Raw genomic sequence first — 18,879 nt, 5'->3', positions numbered from 1 at the left:
TACAAGGCAAATATCTTTTGGATTATGTAAATAATTTGCAAGGACACCATAATTTGATTAAAAGTGACAGTAATCAGGTTTATTATATAAAAAAATTCTATTTCAAAATTATTTATTTTATTTTTTTTGAATGAATGAATGAATGAATGAATGAAATGTATCATTGCTTATACAAAAATATTATACAGCATAACTGTTTTCAGCATTGGTAATAAAATAAAATGTTTCTTGAGCAGCAAATCAGCATTTTAGAAAGAAGCATCATGTGACACTGTGACTGAAGACTAGAGTTATGATGCTAAAAATTCAGCTTTGCATCACAGGAATAATTAAAATACATATTCAATTATATTCAAATAGAAAATAGTTATTTTAAATTGTAATAACAATATTAGTTTTTTAAACCAAATAAATGCAGCCTTAATAGCATAAGAGACTACTTTCAAAAACATCTATCTATCTATCTATATACATACAACCCGAATTCAGTAAATGTTGGGACATTTTTTTAAATTTGAATAAAATTAAAACTAAAAGATTTTCAAATCACATGAGCCAATATTTTATTCACAATAGAACATAGATAACAATTTTTTAAACTGAGAAATTGTACAATTTTATGCACAAAATGAGCTCATTTCAAATTTGATGCCTGCTACAGGTCTCAAAAAAGTTGGCACGGGGGCAACAAAGGGCCCTTTGAGACCTGTAGCAGGCATCAAATTTGAAATTTGTCTTTTAGTTTTCATTTTATTCAAATTTAAAAAACGTCTATATTATATATATAACTATATAACTTTAGTTCATCCAAAAAAAGGAAAATTATGTCATATTTACTCAATGTCCTCTTGTTCCAAACTTGAACGAGTTTCATCCAAACCGCTAGCCATTGACTTCCATAGTATTTTATTTTCATACTACGCAAGTCAATTGCTACTGGCAACTGTTTGGTTATCAACATTCTTCAAAATATCTTATTTTGTGTTCAACAGAAGAAAGTATCTCATACAGGTTTGGAACAACAGATTTTAAATTTTTTGGTGAACTATCCCTTTAAAAGTGATGTTTGCAATATTCTGCTTGACTAATGTGTGTAGGTGCTTGCATAAATACTGAAACACTAAATAGATCTGAACTCTGCATTTTGCCTGTAAGTGTATTTTTGTCCTCTTAAGATGCAAAAGTATGTTGGCAACCATCTCTATGGTCACCAATTTCAACACTTTTGCACTGAATGTTCACAACGTCACTGGAAAATCATTTAGAGGCTGAATGATTTCTAGAGGAACAGAGACAAACACAGACGTAGGTAATAAAAATCTGGTGTCGACTGACTAATTAACAGCTACACACTCATTTCAACATGGATGAACTGAACAGCAAACGACCTCTGAATTTCACAGACCGCATGACCAGCAAATGAAAGCTGTTTTCCCCAGTGTTAGTGGGAAATAGAGCAAGGACATCTTTCTTGATCAACAATTTTATGACTCTAAATTGTTCGGGTTTCGGGTTATAAATAGAAGGTCTGAGTTTCCCAGAAGCCTCTTGGCACTAAGATCTCTTGCTTGCTCCACAACAGAAGAAAAACAGTCAAATTGCCTTGATGCACTTTGAAAACGTTGCTCTGGCAAACAGCACAACATATGAAATGCAGTGATATGCAGTGATCTGGAACCAATCAAAATCATCTGTCTGGTGAGGAAAAATATAAATGTTTGGCCAATTAAATCCCGTAGCATATTATATAGTGTACTATAAAGTCAGATACTGAATATCAGCCAATATGGGTCATTTAGGGATTGTCAGCATCACTGATGAGGTTTTATGAAATTTTATTTACACAGTATCTAGAGTCAATTGTCAATCTGTTGAAGCAAATTTAAAAATCAATAATAATGCAAATAATGGCATGGTAAGCTGATAAATAAATAATTAATAGAAATATTATTATTAATAATAATAATAGAAGTTGGTTAACAATTTGCATAATGAACAATGCTTTAAGCATTATGTTTCAAGGTAAAAAAAAAATACTTTTAAGAAGTAAAAGTGAAGCATTTATATTTAAATAAATGAATAAATAAATAAATAAATAAATAAACAAATAAAGGGAATTAATTAGTGTAGTGGGAAACAAATACGTTTTTCTGCCATGCGAAACCAACACAGATGCTAATTTCAACCGGTCTCTTAAAATTTGGCATTAGTTATCATTTATCATGTGTTAATCCATTATTACCCCTCTAAAAAACCTGCCAAAATATATAAATATTCTTTAACAATTTGCAGATTCCCCCTGGGCCTAGTTACGAGAAAAGCCAGCCTGTAATGAAGCACAAAAAGTTCAATGACACAAAATCCTCAGTAGTAATGATTAAATGTTTGTAATGTACAGTATGAATGTAATTATGAACATCATTGACATGAAGTCTGCAGTGATTATTAACAGTAAGAATAGCAAGACACAACTTAATCCAATAAATCACTTAACACAATGCGCTTGTCAAACCCAGCCGCGTGCACAAACACAAACAATAGAAAGAAAGCGTAGATGTCACAACCACAAGTGTGTGTGCGTGTCTGTGCATGTGTTGTTTCCTGTTTTTCCCAGTGATTTGTACGGATATTAAGTCAGTGATTTGTACGGATATTAAGTCATATGTCTCCTTGCTCTGGCAGAAAAAGAGCTCTTAAAAGATCCAACAGGGGAAAAGATCTTTAACAGACCTTAAACAGGGTGCCAACACCTTTTGACCAATGCATTTTCATGACTTTTCCAGTCGTTCATGATTCCTGGATAGGGATTTTAAAAAAAAGATCCTACAGATGATTTCCATTTATTAATTTGACATTGCCTGATTGCCAGGTTTCCCTTGACTGTGAGAACCCTGCTTTAAGTTTAAAATACATATTTAAAGCGAAATATACATTTAACAATCATATTTTACTCACTCTCAGGCCATCCAAAATGTATGAGTTTGTCTCTTCATCAGAGCAAATTTGGAGAAATGTAGCATTACATCACTCGCTCACCAAAGGATCTTCTGCAGTGAATGGGTGCCGTCAGAATGAGAGTCCAAACAGCTGATCAAAACATCACAATACTCCACAAGTAATCCACACCACTCCAGTCAATCAATTAACATCTTGTGAAGTGAAAATCTGCATGTTTGTAAGAAACTTGTCCATCAAGGCATCAGGTTTTAACTTAAAACCATTGTTACTGGCCAAAATACGAGTCCAAAATCCTTTATAACACTTCCTACAGTGAAAAAGTCCATCCTCTGTTGTCTTACATCAAAATCCACCTAGACATATATGTTTAAAACCGTTCTGCTTCTAATTTGTGATTGATCTGTGCATATTTCTCTCCTGATTCAGACAAGATGGAGAAAGATTTTTCAATGGAGAGAGCAATATTATGGATTATGGACTATTTTAGCCGAAAGCGACAGTTTGAAGTTAAAAATGTCTTAAAGGTGAATTTATTTTTTACAAACTTTTTCTTTTCACAAGATGTTAATTGATGGACTGGAGTTACTTGTGGATTACTGCAATGTTTTTATCAGCTGTTTGGACTCTCATTCTGACGGCACCCATTCACTGCAGAGGATCCATTGGCGAGCAAGTGATGAAATGATAAATTTTCTAAATCTGTTCCCATGAAGAAACAAATTCATCTACATTTTGGATGGCCTGAGGGTGAGTAAAGTTTTGGCAAATTTTCATTTTTGGATGAAGCATTTTTTAAATTTATGTTAACATATACATCTTCAGGTTTGGCCGAGACATTGCATTGTAAATAGCTCTTCAAACAGGTTTTGGGGCCAAATGTGTGTTCTCATCAATCAGATATGGGTGTTTGTGCAGCCAGTGGAACATTTTATGCCTCTATGTGTGCGTGTGTGTGTGTGTGAACTGGTCAAGGCCCAGCATTGTAAGACATGTGGTGAAGTGAAGACTGAAATCACTGCACTCAGCAATTCAGCCCAGTTAATGGCATTCACATCTGTGAGGCGTGTGCAGCTTCCAGAACCTTCTCTCTGTGTCGCTCGCTCTCTATCTTCACGACGTCCTCATAAAAACACTGCCAAACATACTGGACTGCAACACCGACAAGACTCCAGACATTCTCATGTATCTCAGGTGAGCTGTGTGGAACTGATGCAACAGTTTCCCTTTATATAAGACGCATCAGGGTTTCTCAAAACGTTTTGGTTGAATTACTCTTGTAGACCTATTATAAAGTGAATATCAAGAAGATGTCTAGGTCATATTTCACTCAAATTGCTTTTGTTTTTGCTTTTTTTAGGAGCTTGTTCACTGTAACATTATTCAGCCAATAATGAACAATAAGTGTACTTCTCCTCCAAATCTCATCACATAAAGCAGAAAAAAACTGTTTATTATTTAAATTGTTAATAATAATAATAATAATAATAAGTATTAAGAAATTAAGATAAATTAAATTGTAATGAATATTAATTAAATAAAAACAAGTCATTAACATACTTCTCAAATCGACTGATATTGCCACCTTCTTAAAACTGATGCTGATACAGATTAGTTTTAAATAAAATGCAAATAAAAATATAACAATAATAATTATTATTATTATTGTCGTTTAGAATAATATATTTATTATATAATAATATATTTATTATATATTTATTAATAATATATTTATTAATATTTATTAATAAAATTGTATATATTTATAACAATAGATTTTTATTATACAAAAATAAAATTGTATATATTTTCATTTATAATTATAAATTTTACAAAAAATCAATAAATACAAACTCATTACATTAATGATAATTTGTGTTTGATTGTCATTAAAATAATGTCACTATTAAAAAAAGAAAAAGAAAAGTTTTTATTTTAATTCTGAACTGAAATACGACCCTAGATATGTTCCTGACAGGTTTCGTGAGATTCAACCATTAAGGTCATTGTCATCCCATTAATTAAACTTTCATATCAGACGAGAGATTGCCGGGGTCATTGTGTCTGCAGAACGGTCCCTAGACACAGAGGAAGCTGAACTTCAGGAGCTGTTTTCAGACGTCTGGTCACCGTGAGCCCTTTATCTGACAGGATATGGGGGTGGGAGGGTCAGACCATCTACTCAGGCAGTTTGTCTCTTTAACGCCATCTACTGGAACGAGCAGAGAGCAGAGAAGCTACAGGAAGAACCGAGGAGAACAAAGAAACACCTCCAGTCGACAAGCTCAAGGACAGTGGTTCTCAAAACATTCTGTTTTAGGACACAGATTTTATTTTGGAAGATAATACAGGAACAAATATATATTTATATTGTGTTTTTTTCTAAATTTTCCCATCAGAACAGACCTGCGACCCAGTGCACATTATGCTCTTACACTCTTGTAAATGAGGAGGTTTTTGCAGTGATGCCACAGAAGAACCATTTTAGGTTCCTCGAAGAACCTTTCAGCAAACAGTTCTTAAACTGAACCCCTTTATCTTAGTGTAATGAATGTTTTAAAAATCCAAAGAACCCTTTTTCCACTATAAATAACCTTTTTGGTTGAAAAGGTTCCATTGATGTTAAGGTTCTTCACTGAACCATCAATGCCAAAGAACCTTTACTTTTAAGAGCGTAGTTTGGTTTTACAGCAGCATTGTGGACAGCGTTCACCTGGATATGCAACACCGTGAATCATCATTGTTGGGTGAAGATCACAATGTTTTCTCCATGGCTTTGAGGAGGACAAACTGCCAGAAAAGAGGCATTTTGAGCTGAGAACAGAAAAACAACGGTGACGGTGGCCCGAATACACACATTCCATCTGTCAAATTCACAGGCAGCTGCAAAGCTAGAAAAATATCCAACTTTTTTCCACACCAAAAACTCATTTTCAAATACAGATCTCTTGATGGTAACAACACAACCTGGCGAGACCTCGCCAAGCTAAAAAATCTAGGTCACGCTGGAGGGAAGGAGGGGAAAAATAAGAGTGTGTGGGTGAGGACATGAAAAACAAAGAAGTGAAAAATGGTCAATAAATTGGAGGAGAGCACGGAGGGAATGTTTAGGTGAACGCGTCTCACGGCTGCGCGAGTCCATGAGGGTTTACGAGGGAATGAGAGGGAAAGTGTGTCATGCTTGATTGGACACCAGAGTGATGAGTCAGTGAATCTCTCTCTCTCTCACACACACACACACACACACAAAATATCCACTTACACTGCTCAGTCGGGATGTGCAAAGCTACATCTTCGAAAAAGAACTGGTTATCTAAACAACTAATCATCTAAACAACTAATCGATTAGGCTTGTCTTGTATAATTGTATTTCTTGAAAAGGAACGTACATTTGTGTTTCAAGTAAACAGATGTAAGTAAAATGAGTCTTTTACTATGTTTATGTCCACACAGCATCTTTAAAATGAGACTGTTGTAAACAGACTGTTAGACAACTTAAAAAAAAAGAGAGAGAGAACAATGCACAGCCTTTCAAAAGACTGTATGACAGACAAGTACACATAACAAAAACATAATCACAAACAAACAAAAAATGGTGGTGCTTTAGAGGAGAAACTGACTGACATTGCCAATAAATAAGCATTTATTTGATATTACAACTTTATATTACATGCTTGATAAATGTAAAAAGTATATGTATTATAATTATTTAAGTTCAAATGTAGTTTTATTTGTGTCACTTTTCAATTACATATTGTTAAATATTTTATATTACTATATTCATTATAATTAATATCATTTTTAATGAACATATATTTTTATATTGATTTTACTTATAAATATTAAAACTAAGTATATTATTAAATAATATATAATTATACAATTAAATATAAATATTATTATTGTTGTTGTTAAAGCCATAATATTTGTGCAAAGTAGTTCTGTGATCTAATTTGTCAAAAACAGTCTATTATAGCTTTTTTTTTTTTTAATTGAATCTTATTTTTTTATTTTAAAAGTATAATAATTACCCAAAACAGTGCAAAGACACTTTACTTTGAGACTAACCAAATGAGTCTCTAAACTTGCATCTCTTAGTCTAGATAACTAGTTATTTTTTGTTGTTGGCCCCATCCGTACTGCTCCCCACCAGCATACTTCACAATCAACAAAGCAAACGTCCTACATCTGCCCAGTCACTGAAACACTCGATGACACGCCACATCTGTGGTCGCCCTGATTGCAGTTTGTATATAACCGAGGGAGCCTGTCGAGGGGGAAATCAAGCCGCAATCCCACTTACTCAGAGCTCTGCCGTCCAGACACCAGTAAACATGCGCACACACGCACTGTAGCGTAAAACAAACGTTTTCACAAAGCTCGCCACCATGAATCAGCATTATTCATCTCATCTGCTGTGTAGCAAGCTGACGTGACTTTAAACCAGAAAGCGAGGTGGTTGGTTCACATTGCGGCCTAAAACCCAGGCAGCCGAGCCGCAGCTCTCGCTGCACACACATCAAACAGACAATCATTCCCATAGCGCAGGCCTGTAATAAACATCTGCTTATTCTTCTGATCTCGCATGTGTATCGCTTCTTCATCTGAAAGAGTCATCTCTGCAGTGGGTGAATTTCAAAGTGCAGTGGACCATGGGTGTGTGTTTTTTTGGGTTGTGGTGGCCAGATCTTGGGATAATACAGTATTAAACTCCCTCAGCGCTTTGCTCTTACTATGACCATTATATGTTCACTTTTATTCTCAATACTTTGCTGTTTCCCATAAGTAGACGAGTTTTTAAACAGAACAGATTTGGAGAAATGTAGCATTACATCACTTGCTCACCAACGGATCCTCTGCAGTGAATGGGTGCCGTCAGATTGAGTCCAAACAGCTGATCAAAACATCACAATAATCCACAAGTAATCCACACCAGTCCAGTCCATCAGTTAATGTCTTGTGAAGTGAAAGGCTGCATGTTTGTAACAAACAAATCCATCATTAGGGTATTTTAACTTAAAACTCTTGCTTACAATTTTTCTCTTACAATTTTTTTTTACTTCACAAGACAACTGATGTACTGAAGTGGTGTGGATTACTTGTGGATTATTGTGATGTTTTTATCAGTTGTTTGGCTCTCATTCATATTTATTTATTATTTTTTGCAAATTGCAATTTGCATTTTGCAAACCTCAAATCTTAAACCGCAGCACTTAAACCAAAGTACTAAACAAATGATATCTCTCAAATCATCTGCAAGCTTCTACTTTTTAGGTGGCTTATTGCTATTATAAAAAAAAGCAGCAAAATCAATATGACAAAAGACTATGGCAATCATTACTATTATTATTGCTCATATACAGGGTTTGGGTTTTTTACAAACCCCAAAACTCAAACCATGGTACTTAAACCAAACTTTGTTGTGAAACAAATGATTCCTCAATTCATGTGTGTGCTACTACATTTTAAGTGGCCAAACATATAATTTTCACTTAGTGGATGGTAAAACAGCCAAAACCAGAATTGCACCGAAGGAAGGACCCGAGCGATATCTAGAGACCAGAACATCATACAGAAGCACCACTCATATTTTCTCAGAAATTTTAAAAGCAACTTAGGCCAAGAAAAATATCTTATTAGTGTATCTATAGCACATTCATAGTTTTAAACATGGCTCATCCAAACAGATTTTAGAGACAGAAATATCCACTTTAAAAATATTTGTACAATATTTTAAACAGTTATACAGTCATGGCCAAAAATATCGGCAACCTTGCAATTCTGTCAGAAAATGTAACACTTCTCTCAGAAAAGTGTTCCAATTGCAAATGTTTTGGTATTCACGTGCTTATTGTTTTTGTTTGCACTGTAACAACACAAAAAAACAGACAAAAAAAGTCAAACTTGATAAAATTTCACACAGAACTCAAAAAATGGACTGGACAAAATTATTGGCACTGCCAAAATTGTAAGAAATAATTGCTTTTCAAGCATGTGATGCTCCTGTAATTTGTATTTAGACACACCTGTGGCAAGTAACAGGTGTGGACAATATAGTAAAATCACACTTGCAACCAGTTAAAATGGAGAAAAGTTGACTCAACCTTTGTGTTGTGTGTCACACTGAGCATGGAGAAAAGAAAGAAGTGTAAAGAGTTGTCTGTGGATTTGAGAGAAAAAAAACTGTGGAAAAACATGGACAATCTCAAGGCTACAAGACAGTGCATCTCCAGAGATCTTAATGTTCCTGTGTCCACTGTGCGCAATATCATCAAGAGGTTTACAGCCCGTGGCACTGTAGCTAACCTCCCTGGACCTGGACGGAAGAGCAAAATTAATGAAAAATCACAACGAAGGATTGCTCGAATGGTGAATAAAGAACCCTGATTAACTTCCAAACAAATTCAAGCTGATCTGCAGACACAGGGTACAACAGTGTCAGCTCGCACTATCCGTCGCCATCTGAATGAAAAGGGACGCTATGGTAGGAGACCCAGGAGGACACCACTGCTGACACAAAGGCATAAAAAAGCAAGACTGGAGTTTGCCAAAACTTATGTGACAAAACCACAATCCTTCTGGGAGAAGGTACTGTGAACAGATGAGACAAAAGTACAGCTTTTTTATAAAGGACATCATGGCACTGTTTACAGAAAAAGAAATGAGGCCTTCAAAGAAAAGAACACAGTCCCTACAGTCAAACATGGTGGAGGTTCAAAGATGTTTTGGGGTTGCTTTGCTGCTTCTGGCACTGGATGTAATGTATCATGAAATCTGATGTTTACCAAAGAATTTTGGGTGCAACATAGTGGCCAGTGTCAAAAAGCTGCATCTCCACCAGAGGTCATGGGTCTTCCAGCAGGACAATGACCCGAAACACACTTCAAAAAGCCCTCAGAAATGGTTACAAACAAAGCGCTGGAGAGTTCTGAAATGGCCAGCAATGAGTCCAGATCTGAATCCCTTAGAACACCTGTGGAGAGATCTGAAAACAGCAGTTGGGAGAAGGCATCCTTCAAATCTGAATGACCTGGAGCAGTTTGCAAAAGAAGAGTGGTCCAAAATTCCAGTAGAGAGGTGTAAGAAACTCATTCATGGTTACAGGAAGCGATTGATTTCACTTATTTTTACAAAGGGGTGCTACCAAATATTAAGGGTGCCAATAATTTTGTCCAGTGCATTTTTTGGGTTCTGTGTGGAATTGTATCAGATTTGACCTTTCTTCTCTGTTTTTTTTGTGTTGTTCCAATGCAAACAAAAAATAAAAAATAAACATGTGAGTACCAAAACATTTGCAACTGCAAAAATTTTCTGAGAGAAGGGTTGCATTTTCTGACAGATAATTTTGGCCATGACTGTATATGAGCTCACTGAGTGTTAATTACTTTTTCCTTTACTTGTTCAATCTACATGGAAATAAAATATAAAATAAAAAATAAAATAATGATTACAATTAATTTTAAAATAATTCATAAAATTAGGCTTAAAATAGTTTTAAATGGAGTTCAGTATGTGACACTACATATCAGCTGCCCAAATAAAAAAAATGAAATTAAATAAAAGTTATTTAATCAACTGGAATCCAGGAAACACTAAACCACAGAAACAAAGATAAGTAATAAGAGAAAAGATATTTTCCCAAGAAAAAAAAAAAATTGTCAGCCAAACATGTTGTGCCAAATTAAACTCTTCACACAAAGGAATGGCATGATATGATAAATGATAAAACAACCACAGGCATCTGTAAAATCCCATTCAAATATCAAATATCACAAAGAGCTTCTCAAGAAAGCAAAAATAAATGTGGGAGTCAGCGAGAATGAGAACGCTCCATAATTAATGACTGCATCTCCATTACAGAAATTCAATTCTGCTCTTTAGGTTACTACACTTGATCATTAATAACAGTGAAGTCGTTTAAGGCAGGTTTGTGTGGTGGTGGTGGTGGGGGACACTTTCACATATTTTATGAGGATTTAATAATTGGATTTCCTGTTTGAGAAGGAACAAAGGCAGGCGGCGGCTTTGAAGTGGGAAACGATGGTTCGCTAGACAAGCTCTGCTGCATGTGTGTGCCGTTATGAATTAAAGCAGGGGGAAAGGCCACAGGAATGAATGACGTCATTTTATATAAATGCGAATCATTGTGCTGATATTCCTGATGAGAGAGGAGGCAGGATGTTCCTACAAAAGAGACTCTGACTCTGTCTGTCTGCAGTGTGATGTGCAAACACAAACTTAAGACACGGGAAACACACACCCACTAGAAGTTAAAATTCTAATAACATATATGATACCATTTAAGAAAAGACAAATCTGCTGAAATGAAATGAATGTCATTTGAATGTAAAAGCATGTACAACTAATACTGCACTAAAGTTCTAGTAAGGGAAGTAAAGAGAGATTAGATCCGTCTCAGAAAAAAACCTCAGATTTCTCTCTTTCTTTCTTATCCTCCATTCATTCATTTTGTCCATTCTTCCATCATCCATCCAGCCATCCATCTGTCCATCTATCATTTTTCCTTTCTTCCTTCCTGGTGGAAGATTCCATTCCCTCCACTTCTTTCTTTTCCTTCTTTCCTTTCATCCATCCTTCCATCATCCATCTGTCCATACTTCCTTCCTTCTTTAATCCATCCTTCATTTTTCTTCATCCATCCATTTCTCTTTCTTTCTTTCATACATAATCCATCCATCCTTATTTCCTGCCTTTTTCCTTCCTTCCTTCCTTCCTTCATATATTCAGTCATTCATTCGACCATTCAGTTCTTCATTCTTTTCTTTCTTTTCATCCATCCTTCTATCATCTGTCTGTCCTTCCTTCCTTTCTTTTCCTTCTCTCCGTTAGTCTATCCTTCCATCATCCATCTGTCCTTTCTTTCCTTCCATCCATCCTTTTCCTTCCCCTTTTTATTATTTCCTTTCTTCCTTCATCCCTCTTGCATAATTTTCTTCAATCCATCCATCCTTCTACATATCTAAGTAATAGATATACAAAAAATAAATGGTTTCGGTAATAATCACAGAAATACTATATGAATACCTATAATTAACATATATTTTATTATATTTAATGAATTCACTTTAATTTTTGGAACAAAATTACCCCAAAGTCTTCAAAATAGAGCCAAACAGCATGAAGCAGGATTACGATGGAAACCCTCAAGTTCTTCCAAATAAATAAGTAAATAATATAAAATATTAATAAAAAATAATAATTATTAGAATTTGTTTTTAGATATTTTGAAGAATGTTGACGGTACAGTTGACGATTGCCACTGACCCCCACTGTTTTTTTTTTTGTTTTTTTGTCAATGGCTACTTTCAACTGTTTGGTTACCCACATTTTTCAAAATATATTATTTTGTGTTCAACAGCTGAGAAAAAAAAAAAATCACATAAATTTGGAACAACTTGAGGGTGAGTAAATCATGACAGATTTTTTTGTTTTTGTATGAACTGTCCCTTAAAACTGAGCACCTAAACAGTTACATTTTATTTATTTTTTTTCCTCACATTGTTATGTATGACTGATGAAAATCCTCTGCTGTATGACTGTGCAATTTCTACAAGATGAAGTTCAGTAAATTCCTCTTCCAGTCATTACAATCCTGTGGGAATTCAGTTCAAATTCAAACTCACAAATTTAAGGAAGCCAATTCTCTATAACCCTGGTGAAGAAAGAGGGACAGTGGAATCCATCTCACTTAAATTCCTCATTGCCTGTTTCTGTGGAGTTTCAGCAGATGGAAGGAAGCTTCAGTAAGCCGTACAACAGAGAAAGAGATTGTTTGTCCCTGTCTTCACTCCTCTTTTCTCCTTATTCCTGTACTCTTTTTTTCATCCGCTCCGCTCTTCTCCTTGGCTTGGTTTGAGGGCGGTATGACAGCGTTAAGCCGTGTGATGTGGCGAGTCGAGCGGGCCTGTTTCTGACAGTGCGTCTGGTTTGAGTTTTGTCTTTAGGGGGGTCCAGTCAGCCGAGCGCCAGGTCAAACGCCGCTTTTAACCTGTCATGTGGTTTAAAGACAAATCTTTCATCCACATCTAAAGGCTTTCTCGCATTTGAACTCCTCCACACCTCACTGCAAAAACAAGCCCAATCAAGCAGGAATACAGGCTAATCTACAATTAACGTCCCCTCAAAGCTGCAGTCACCGAGTTTACACAATAAAACAATGAAACGATGGCTAACACATGTCACAGAGAGCTGACGATATCTGACCTCCATCTCCATTATGAAAGCGTGCATTACCATTGATTCGTGTGACGCGCGAGCGCTCGCTAAGACAATTCAAATCTGGTTAGGGCTGTTTGTGGGCCTGATGCTCAAAGTGAATTATGAAATAGCACTCAGTAATGTCCACTCAACGGCGTAGTGTCTTATTGACAAGTGCCTGCGCTCCACTCTTGAGCTAGCATTAGACGAACATGTCGATACATTAATGCGCCCCTCCTTCATAATTTATTAAAATCTCATAAAATAAACAAGGACTGTGCAGTCGGTCAATGTACCGCTGTGCAAACTGCAGAGAGACCCAAGCAATTTAAAGCCTTTGTCGTGCAACATTCAAAATGGTATTGAATAAGAGGTTATGAATCAAAGCTGAAAATGAAAGCTAGGCATTTAATACATTAATTATATGCTTTCATGTCAATAAAACCTGATACTCCAAACATGAATAATTTGTGACTGCCAATAAAGCTCAACACAACTGTCACCACTTTACAAGCACAATTCGTTCTAGCAAATATGCTTGTAAAGCTAATTCTTGTAAAACGAACCCTGAATTGCCAGAAATAAAACATAGGCTGCTCATCTACAAGAAAAAAAAAAAAGATAACCAAAACTAGAACAAAACACGCCAACAAAAAGTCTCTGTTTGTCTATGCATTATACAATTATATATTTATTTATTCATACATACATACATATATATATAGTATATGTATGAAGATCATCGACCTAGAAAATAACGTCCAATGTTATAATGACAAGTTTAATAACTTTACAGCTCAAATTTCTTTACAAAAAGAATGTATATACAAAATATACGTGCCAATCACGTGCTAATAATCATTTAATAGTTATTTATTATACAAATATTTCTAGCAAAAACAATGTATACCTATTGCATATATACCTATATACCATTATTATAATAATATAGAATTACTCATAATGACTCACGACATTAAATTTGGGTCATACCGCCTATTCTTAATATGAATTCAGATCTAAAAAAATTAATGTCAGCACATCATTACAATGATCTAAAGCAGAGGTGCCCAAACTTTTTAATACGAAGGGCCAAAAATTTAAGGGTGTGTATAATAAATAAATGATTAAAAAGATTTTAATATGTTAAAAACAGTTTTTTTCCTCCTCTTGTGATATGGCATGGTGTTCATCACAGGCCAACATTGGGCAAAAAAAAAAAAATTGATATCTGATAGTTTCACCATAGTCCAATTTCACACTAGAGCACATAAACAAAAAAAAATTAGAGTTGAATGTGCATTAAAGAGGTGACTGAGGTTTGGAATGAGGAATGAGGAATGAGAAATGAGAAATGGAAATGGAGTCTCATCAGCGCATTACCCACACACACGTCTATGACGCTAGGAACGCTGGGAATCATAAATTAGATTTAATTGCTCCTGCCTCTATCTGGACGCTGACTCAGATCTATGGGAGTCCTGGATGAGAATCACACAGCCCTTCCACTGTTAGATGAGGAGCCAGAGCGCCTCTTTACCACTGAGGTGAAGACCACAGCAGATAATAAAGTCAATCCATCTCACGCTGAAGCCTGACTCCGTTGTTTAGGAATGTTTACTGACGCAACCCAGAAATAAAGCATGAGAGATTGTTGATATGAGAATAACAGACTTTAACCCTTTCGAGACCCAACACACACAAAATGTTATAATTTTTAATTTCATTATATATATATATATATATATATATATATATATATATATATATATATATATATATATATATATATATATATATATATATATATATATATATATATATATATATATATATATATGTGTATATATATATATATATATATATATATCAATCACTTGCAGTTAGGGCAAACATGACAGACTTTGAAATTCAAAAATGTATATATATATATTTTTTTTCTTTTGGTATGATCTTTGCTTAATATTTGATTTGATTTTTCATATCATATAATTTCATATTTATTTATTCAAATACAATTACTAATTATAAACAAACATTAACTATATCAATTCTAAAACTAATAAAATAATTTTATTTTATAACATAACATAAATGTATATATTTATAGTGAGAATGCATGCTAACCTCAAACCCATGACTCCAACAAAACAAGTAATCATTAGTAAAAACTACGTGACACCAGCTGCCCCTGTGAAAAGTTCAACAGATTTCTGAAGAAAGCCGAAGCCGTGCGTAATCATTTGTGTTTGTTGAGGATGATGGCAACTTATGAGAATGAGGAGGGGAATTCAGGAATTGTTGAACCAAGTCATCATTTTGAACTTGAATATTTTGAGCAAAAGCCTCCGGGGTATTTTTAGTCCTACTTTGATGCATATTTGGTGTTGAAACATTTGTAACTGTAAACACAGACAAAACAGAGATGATGAAAAATATCTGCTAAAATGTCCTAAGTCAACCCATGTTGCCAGGGCAACAAACCCAGTCAAAACTACTTCCAGAAGAATTCGCTTCTCTTTGTAAAACATATCACTGGTTGTTTATGGGGCCACATTTAAGTTCTCTGGCAAAACCTAGTGAGCTGCCTTGCTGTCTGCCGTCTACATGAGCAGCTGACTTACAGTATCAAGCAGCATCCTGAGTGAAACACAACCTCACAAGGGATTGACTTTAAATGATCTACATACAGTACTGTTCAAAAGTTTTTGAAACAGCATTTTTTATTAAAGTTTTTGATTAAAAGCGACAGTTAAGCCTTTTATTTTGGCTACAAAATATTATATTTCAAATAAATGCAGTTCTTTTGAACTTTCTATTCATCAAAGAATCCTAAATATATAGATATACATCATGGTTTACACAAAAATATGAAGCAGCATAACTGTTTTTAACATTGATAATAATCAGAAATGTTTCTTGAGCAGCAAATCAGCATATTAGAAGAATTTCTGAAGGATCATCTGACACTGAAGACCGGAGTATGCTTAAAATTAGACTATATTGCAATATATATTTTTTAAGGATTTTTTTTCCCCCCAAAACTGAATTAATTATAACCACTTTTTATAATGAACTTTTCTCTTCTGGTATTGTCCATCAACTCAGTTAAAAGATTTGAAACACAGCCTAAATGCGATTGCTTTGGTCCACAGAAAGTGACATCCATGACAAGCCTTGACAGTTACAAGACTACTGAGACATGCAGGTTCTTGTCTGCTTTGTTTTTTAATAACTAAAAGTCGGAAATGTATCTTGATAGCTCAGGGCTATTGACAAGAAGGTTGCCAGTACAATCATGCAGGAAAAAAAAAACAATTACACACAATCATTGCACCCTTGAACAAGACATTTAGCCCCAGAATAATCTATACAGACTGACCCTGTCAAAATAACATGCTATGTAAACTCACTAAATGAACATCGATGGACTGAAAATCCCAGGCTTCAATCTTATTGTCTAGCTTTACACAACCTCCATAGCATTTACAAAGCACCACGCCGCTACGATGAAGGTCTTTGGTCCGAATGAAAAAAAAAGTTCTAATCCAATCCATACACATAAACCAAGCTAAACATAAGTCTAAAATCTGTCAGAAATTATGTTCCAGGAAAAACAAGGACATTTGACTCAGTAACGTCAAACAAAAAAAATCGGTGATTTTGGGCCAAGAAAATTCTGACCATCTAACACATTTCCTGTATTTTGGTCCTTTCTCTGCCAATATTTGAGATTTTCAGTGCTAGTTTATTATTGTAGCATGGTCAATTCCAGATGTACCCATCTCTAAAAAGCACCAAAAAACAAACAAACTGTAGTTGCTCCATTTACAAATGTATTTCCCTATCTAAGTGGCCAATTCTTGGACAGAATAAGCTGTGATGTGGAAAAGACGTTTATTTTGACCACTAACATAAATGTACTACTTCAACAGAATGTCATGGCATTCAGCTTCAGCCTAATCATGCATTAGCCAAACATAAAGCAAGAATATTAGCAGAGTTTTTTCTTTGAGAAGTGCAATCACAGGTAAAAGGCAGTCTACTATACTGTATTATAAACCAAAAGCAGAATGGCAAAAACAAATCATCTGAAACCTGTGAAGAGGAAAACTGAAGAAAACAGATGACCCACCGAGAACATTTCCTGAGGGAACTTCATCAAGCTCATCCAGCTCGCGGCCCATCAGCAAGTAGAGGTTGTCCACGGTACAGCAGGCCATGTGAGGGATGCTGGGTAAAACATCCGCCACTGAACAACCCTCAGGTAGCTGAAGAAGAAAATGATCAAGAAAAAAAATCAACATCAGCATTAGGCCTCACATTACCTGACAACATATATGATTACACACATCACATTTTTAAATATTTTTTTTTACATTTTTTAAAAATAATTATTTAATATTAAGTAGTAAATAGTAATATTTTTATAAATTCTTTTAAAAAAGTAAATTATTTCTAAATATAAAAATACTAATTTGAATAATAATAATAGCAATAATAATAATAACGATGCAATTGTAAATAAGACATTATTATAATTATTATTATTATCAGAGACATATTATAATATATTCTGTATATTATATACACACAGTATATATTTGTTTATATATAAAAATCAATTAAATAATTTACCAATTACAATACACCATTTAAAGAAGAATCATATGCAGTAATTGTAAATATTGTAAATTGTAAATAAGTTCATTATTACTATTTTATAACATCTTTTCTCATGTTGCTGCACATTTAATATTAAATATTAAAAGGCTACATACATAATATTAAATATTAATTTAAATTAAAAATTATTTAATTTAATTTATATAAAGAAATAGTTGCTCTTTAGCAACTAGTTGCTCTTATCTTCAATAATAATGGTAAAAATTTTATATGTATATAGTCACACACACACTATATCTCTTAATAAGAAGAATTTTATATCTTATTTACATTTTGTATGTATATAAAAATATAAACAAATATGTCTATATTATGATATGCAGAATGTATTATAATACATACAGTCATGGCCAAAAATATCGGCACCCTTGGTAAACATGATCAAAGGCGGCTGTGAAAATTAATCTGCATTGTTAAATTACTGCATTGAGTAAAATAAATCTGAAGTATATTCCCATTCATATTCACAATTTTGACCACTCCAGGGTGATTATGAACATGAAATTATCCATCCATGGCTTCCTGTTTCACAGAAATATAAATAGGAGGGAAAACAAAGCCCAAATTCCCTTAATCATCCATCACAATGAGAAAAACCAAAGAATATATTTCTGATGTGCAGCAAAAGATAATTGAGCTTCACAAATTAGTGAAGTGGCTTTAAGAAAAGAGCTAGAGCAGTGAAAATTCCCATTTCCACTATCAGGGCAATAATTAAAAATTTCCAAATCAACATAAAACTGCCTGGAAGAGGACGTGTGTCTATATCGTCCTAATGCACAGTGAGAAGGAGAGTTTGAGAGGCTAAAGACTCTCCAAGGACCACAGCTGGAGAATTGCAGAAAATAGTTGAGTCTCGGGGTCAGAAAACCTTAAAAAAAAAAATTGTCAAATAGCACCTACATCACCACATGTTGTTTGGGAGGGTTTCAAGAAAAATTCTCTTCGCTCATCCAAAAACAAACTCCAGCATATTCAGTTATCAGACACGACTGGAACTTCAAATGGGACTGGCTTCTA

The 18,879-nt window shown here is 34.4% G+C and overlaps 1 protein-coding gene across 2 annotated transcripts in view; it reads right to left on the bottom strand.

Moving 5' to 3' along the window:
- efl1 (elongation factor like GTPase 1) overlaps window positions 1-18,879 on the bottom strand; it is a 115,780-nt gene that overhangs the window by 61,040 nt on the left and 35,861 nt on the right. For both annotated transcript variants that reach the window (XM_058780364.1, XM_058780365.1), the window contains exon 15: window positions 17,309-17,444. In XM_058780364.1, coding sequence (XP_058636347.1) covers window positions 17,309-17,444 — 136 coding nt within the window. The remainder of the gene's footprint in view (window positions 1-17,308; window positions 17,445-18,879) is intronic.

Source organism: Onychostoma macrolepis, chromosome 07 (assembly GCF_012432095.1).
Source record: "Onychostoma macrolepis isolate SWU-2019 chromosome 07, ASM1243209v1, whole genome shotgun sequence".
Lineage (NCBI taxonomy): Eukaryota > Metazoa > Chordata > Actinopteri > Cypriniformes > Cyprinidae > Onychostoma > Onychostoma macrolepis.
The sequence above is the reverse complement of the archived record's forward strand: the minus strand, read 5'-3'. Positions and strand labels throughout refer to the sequence as shown.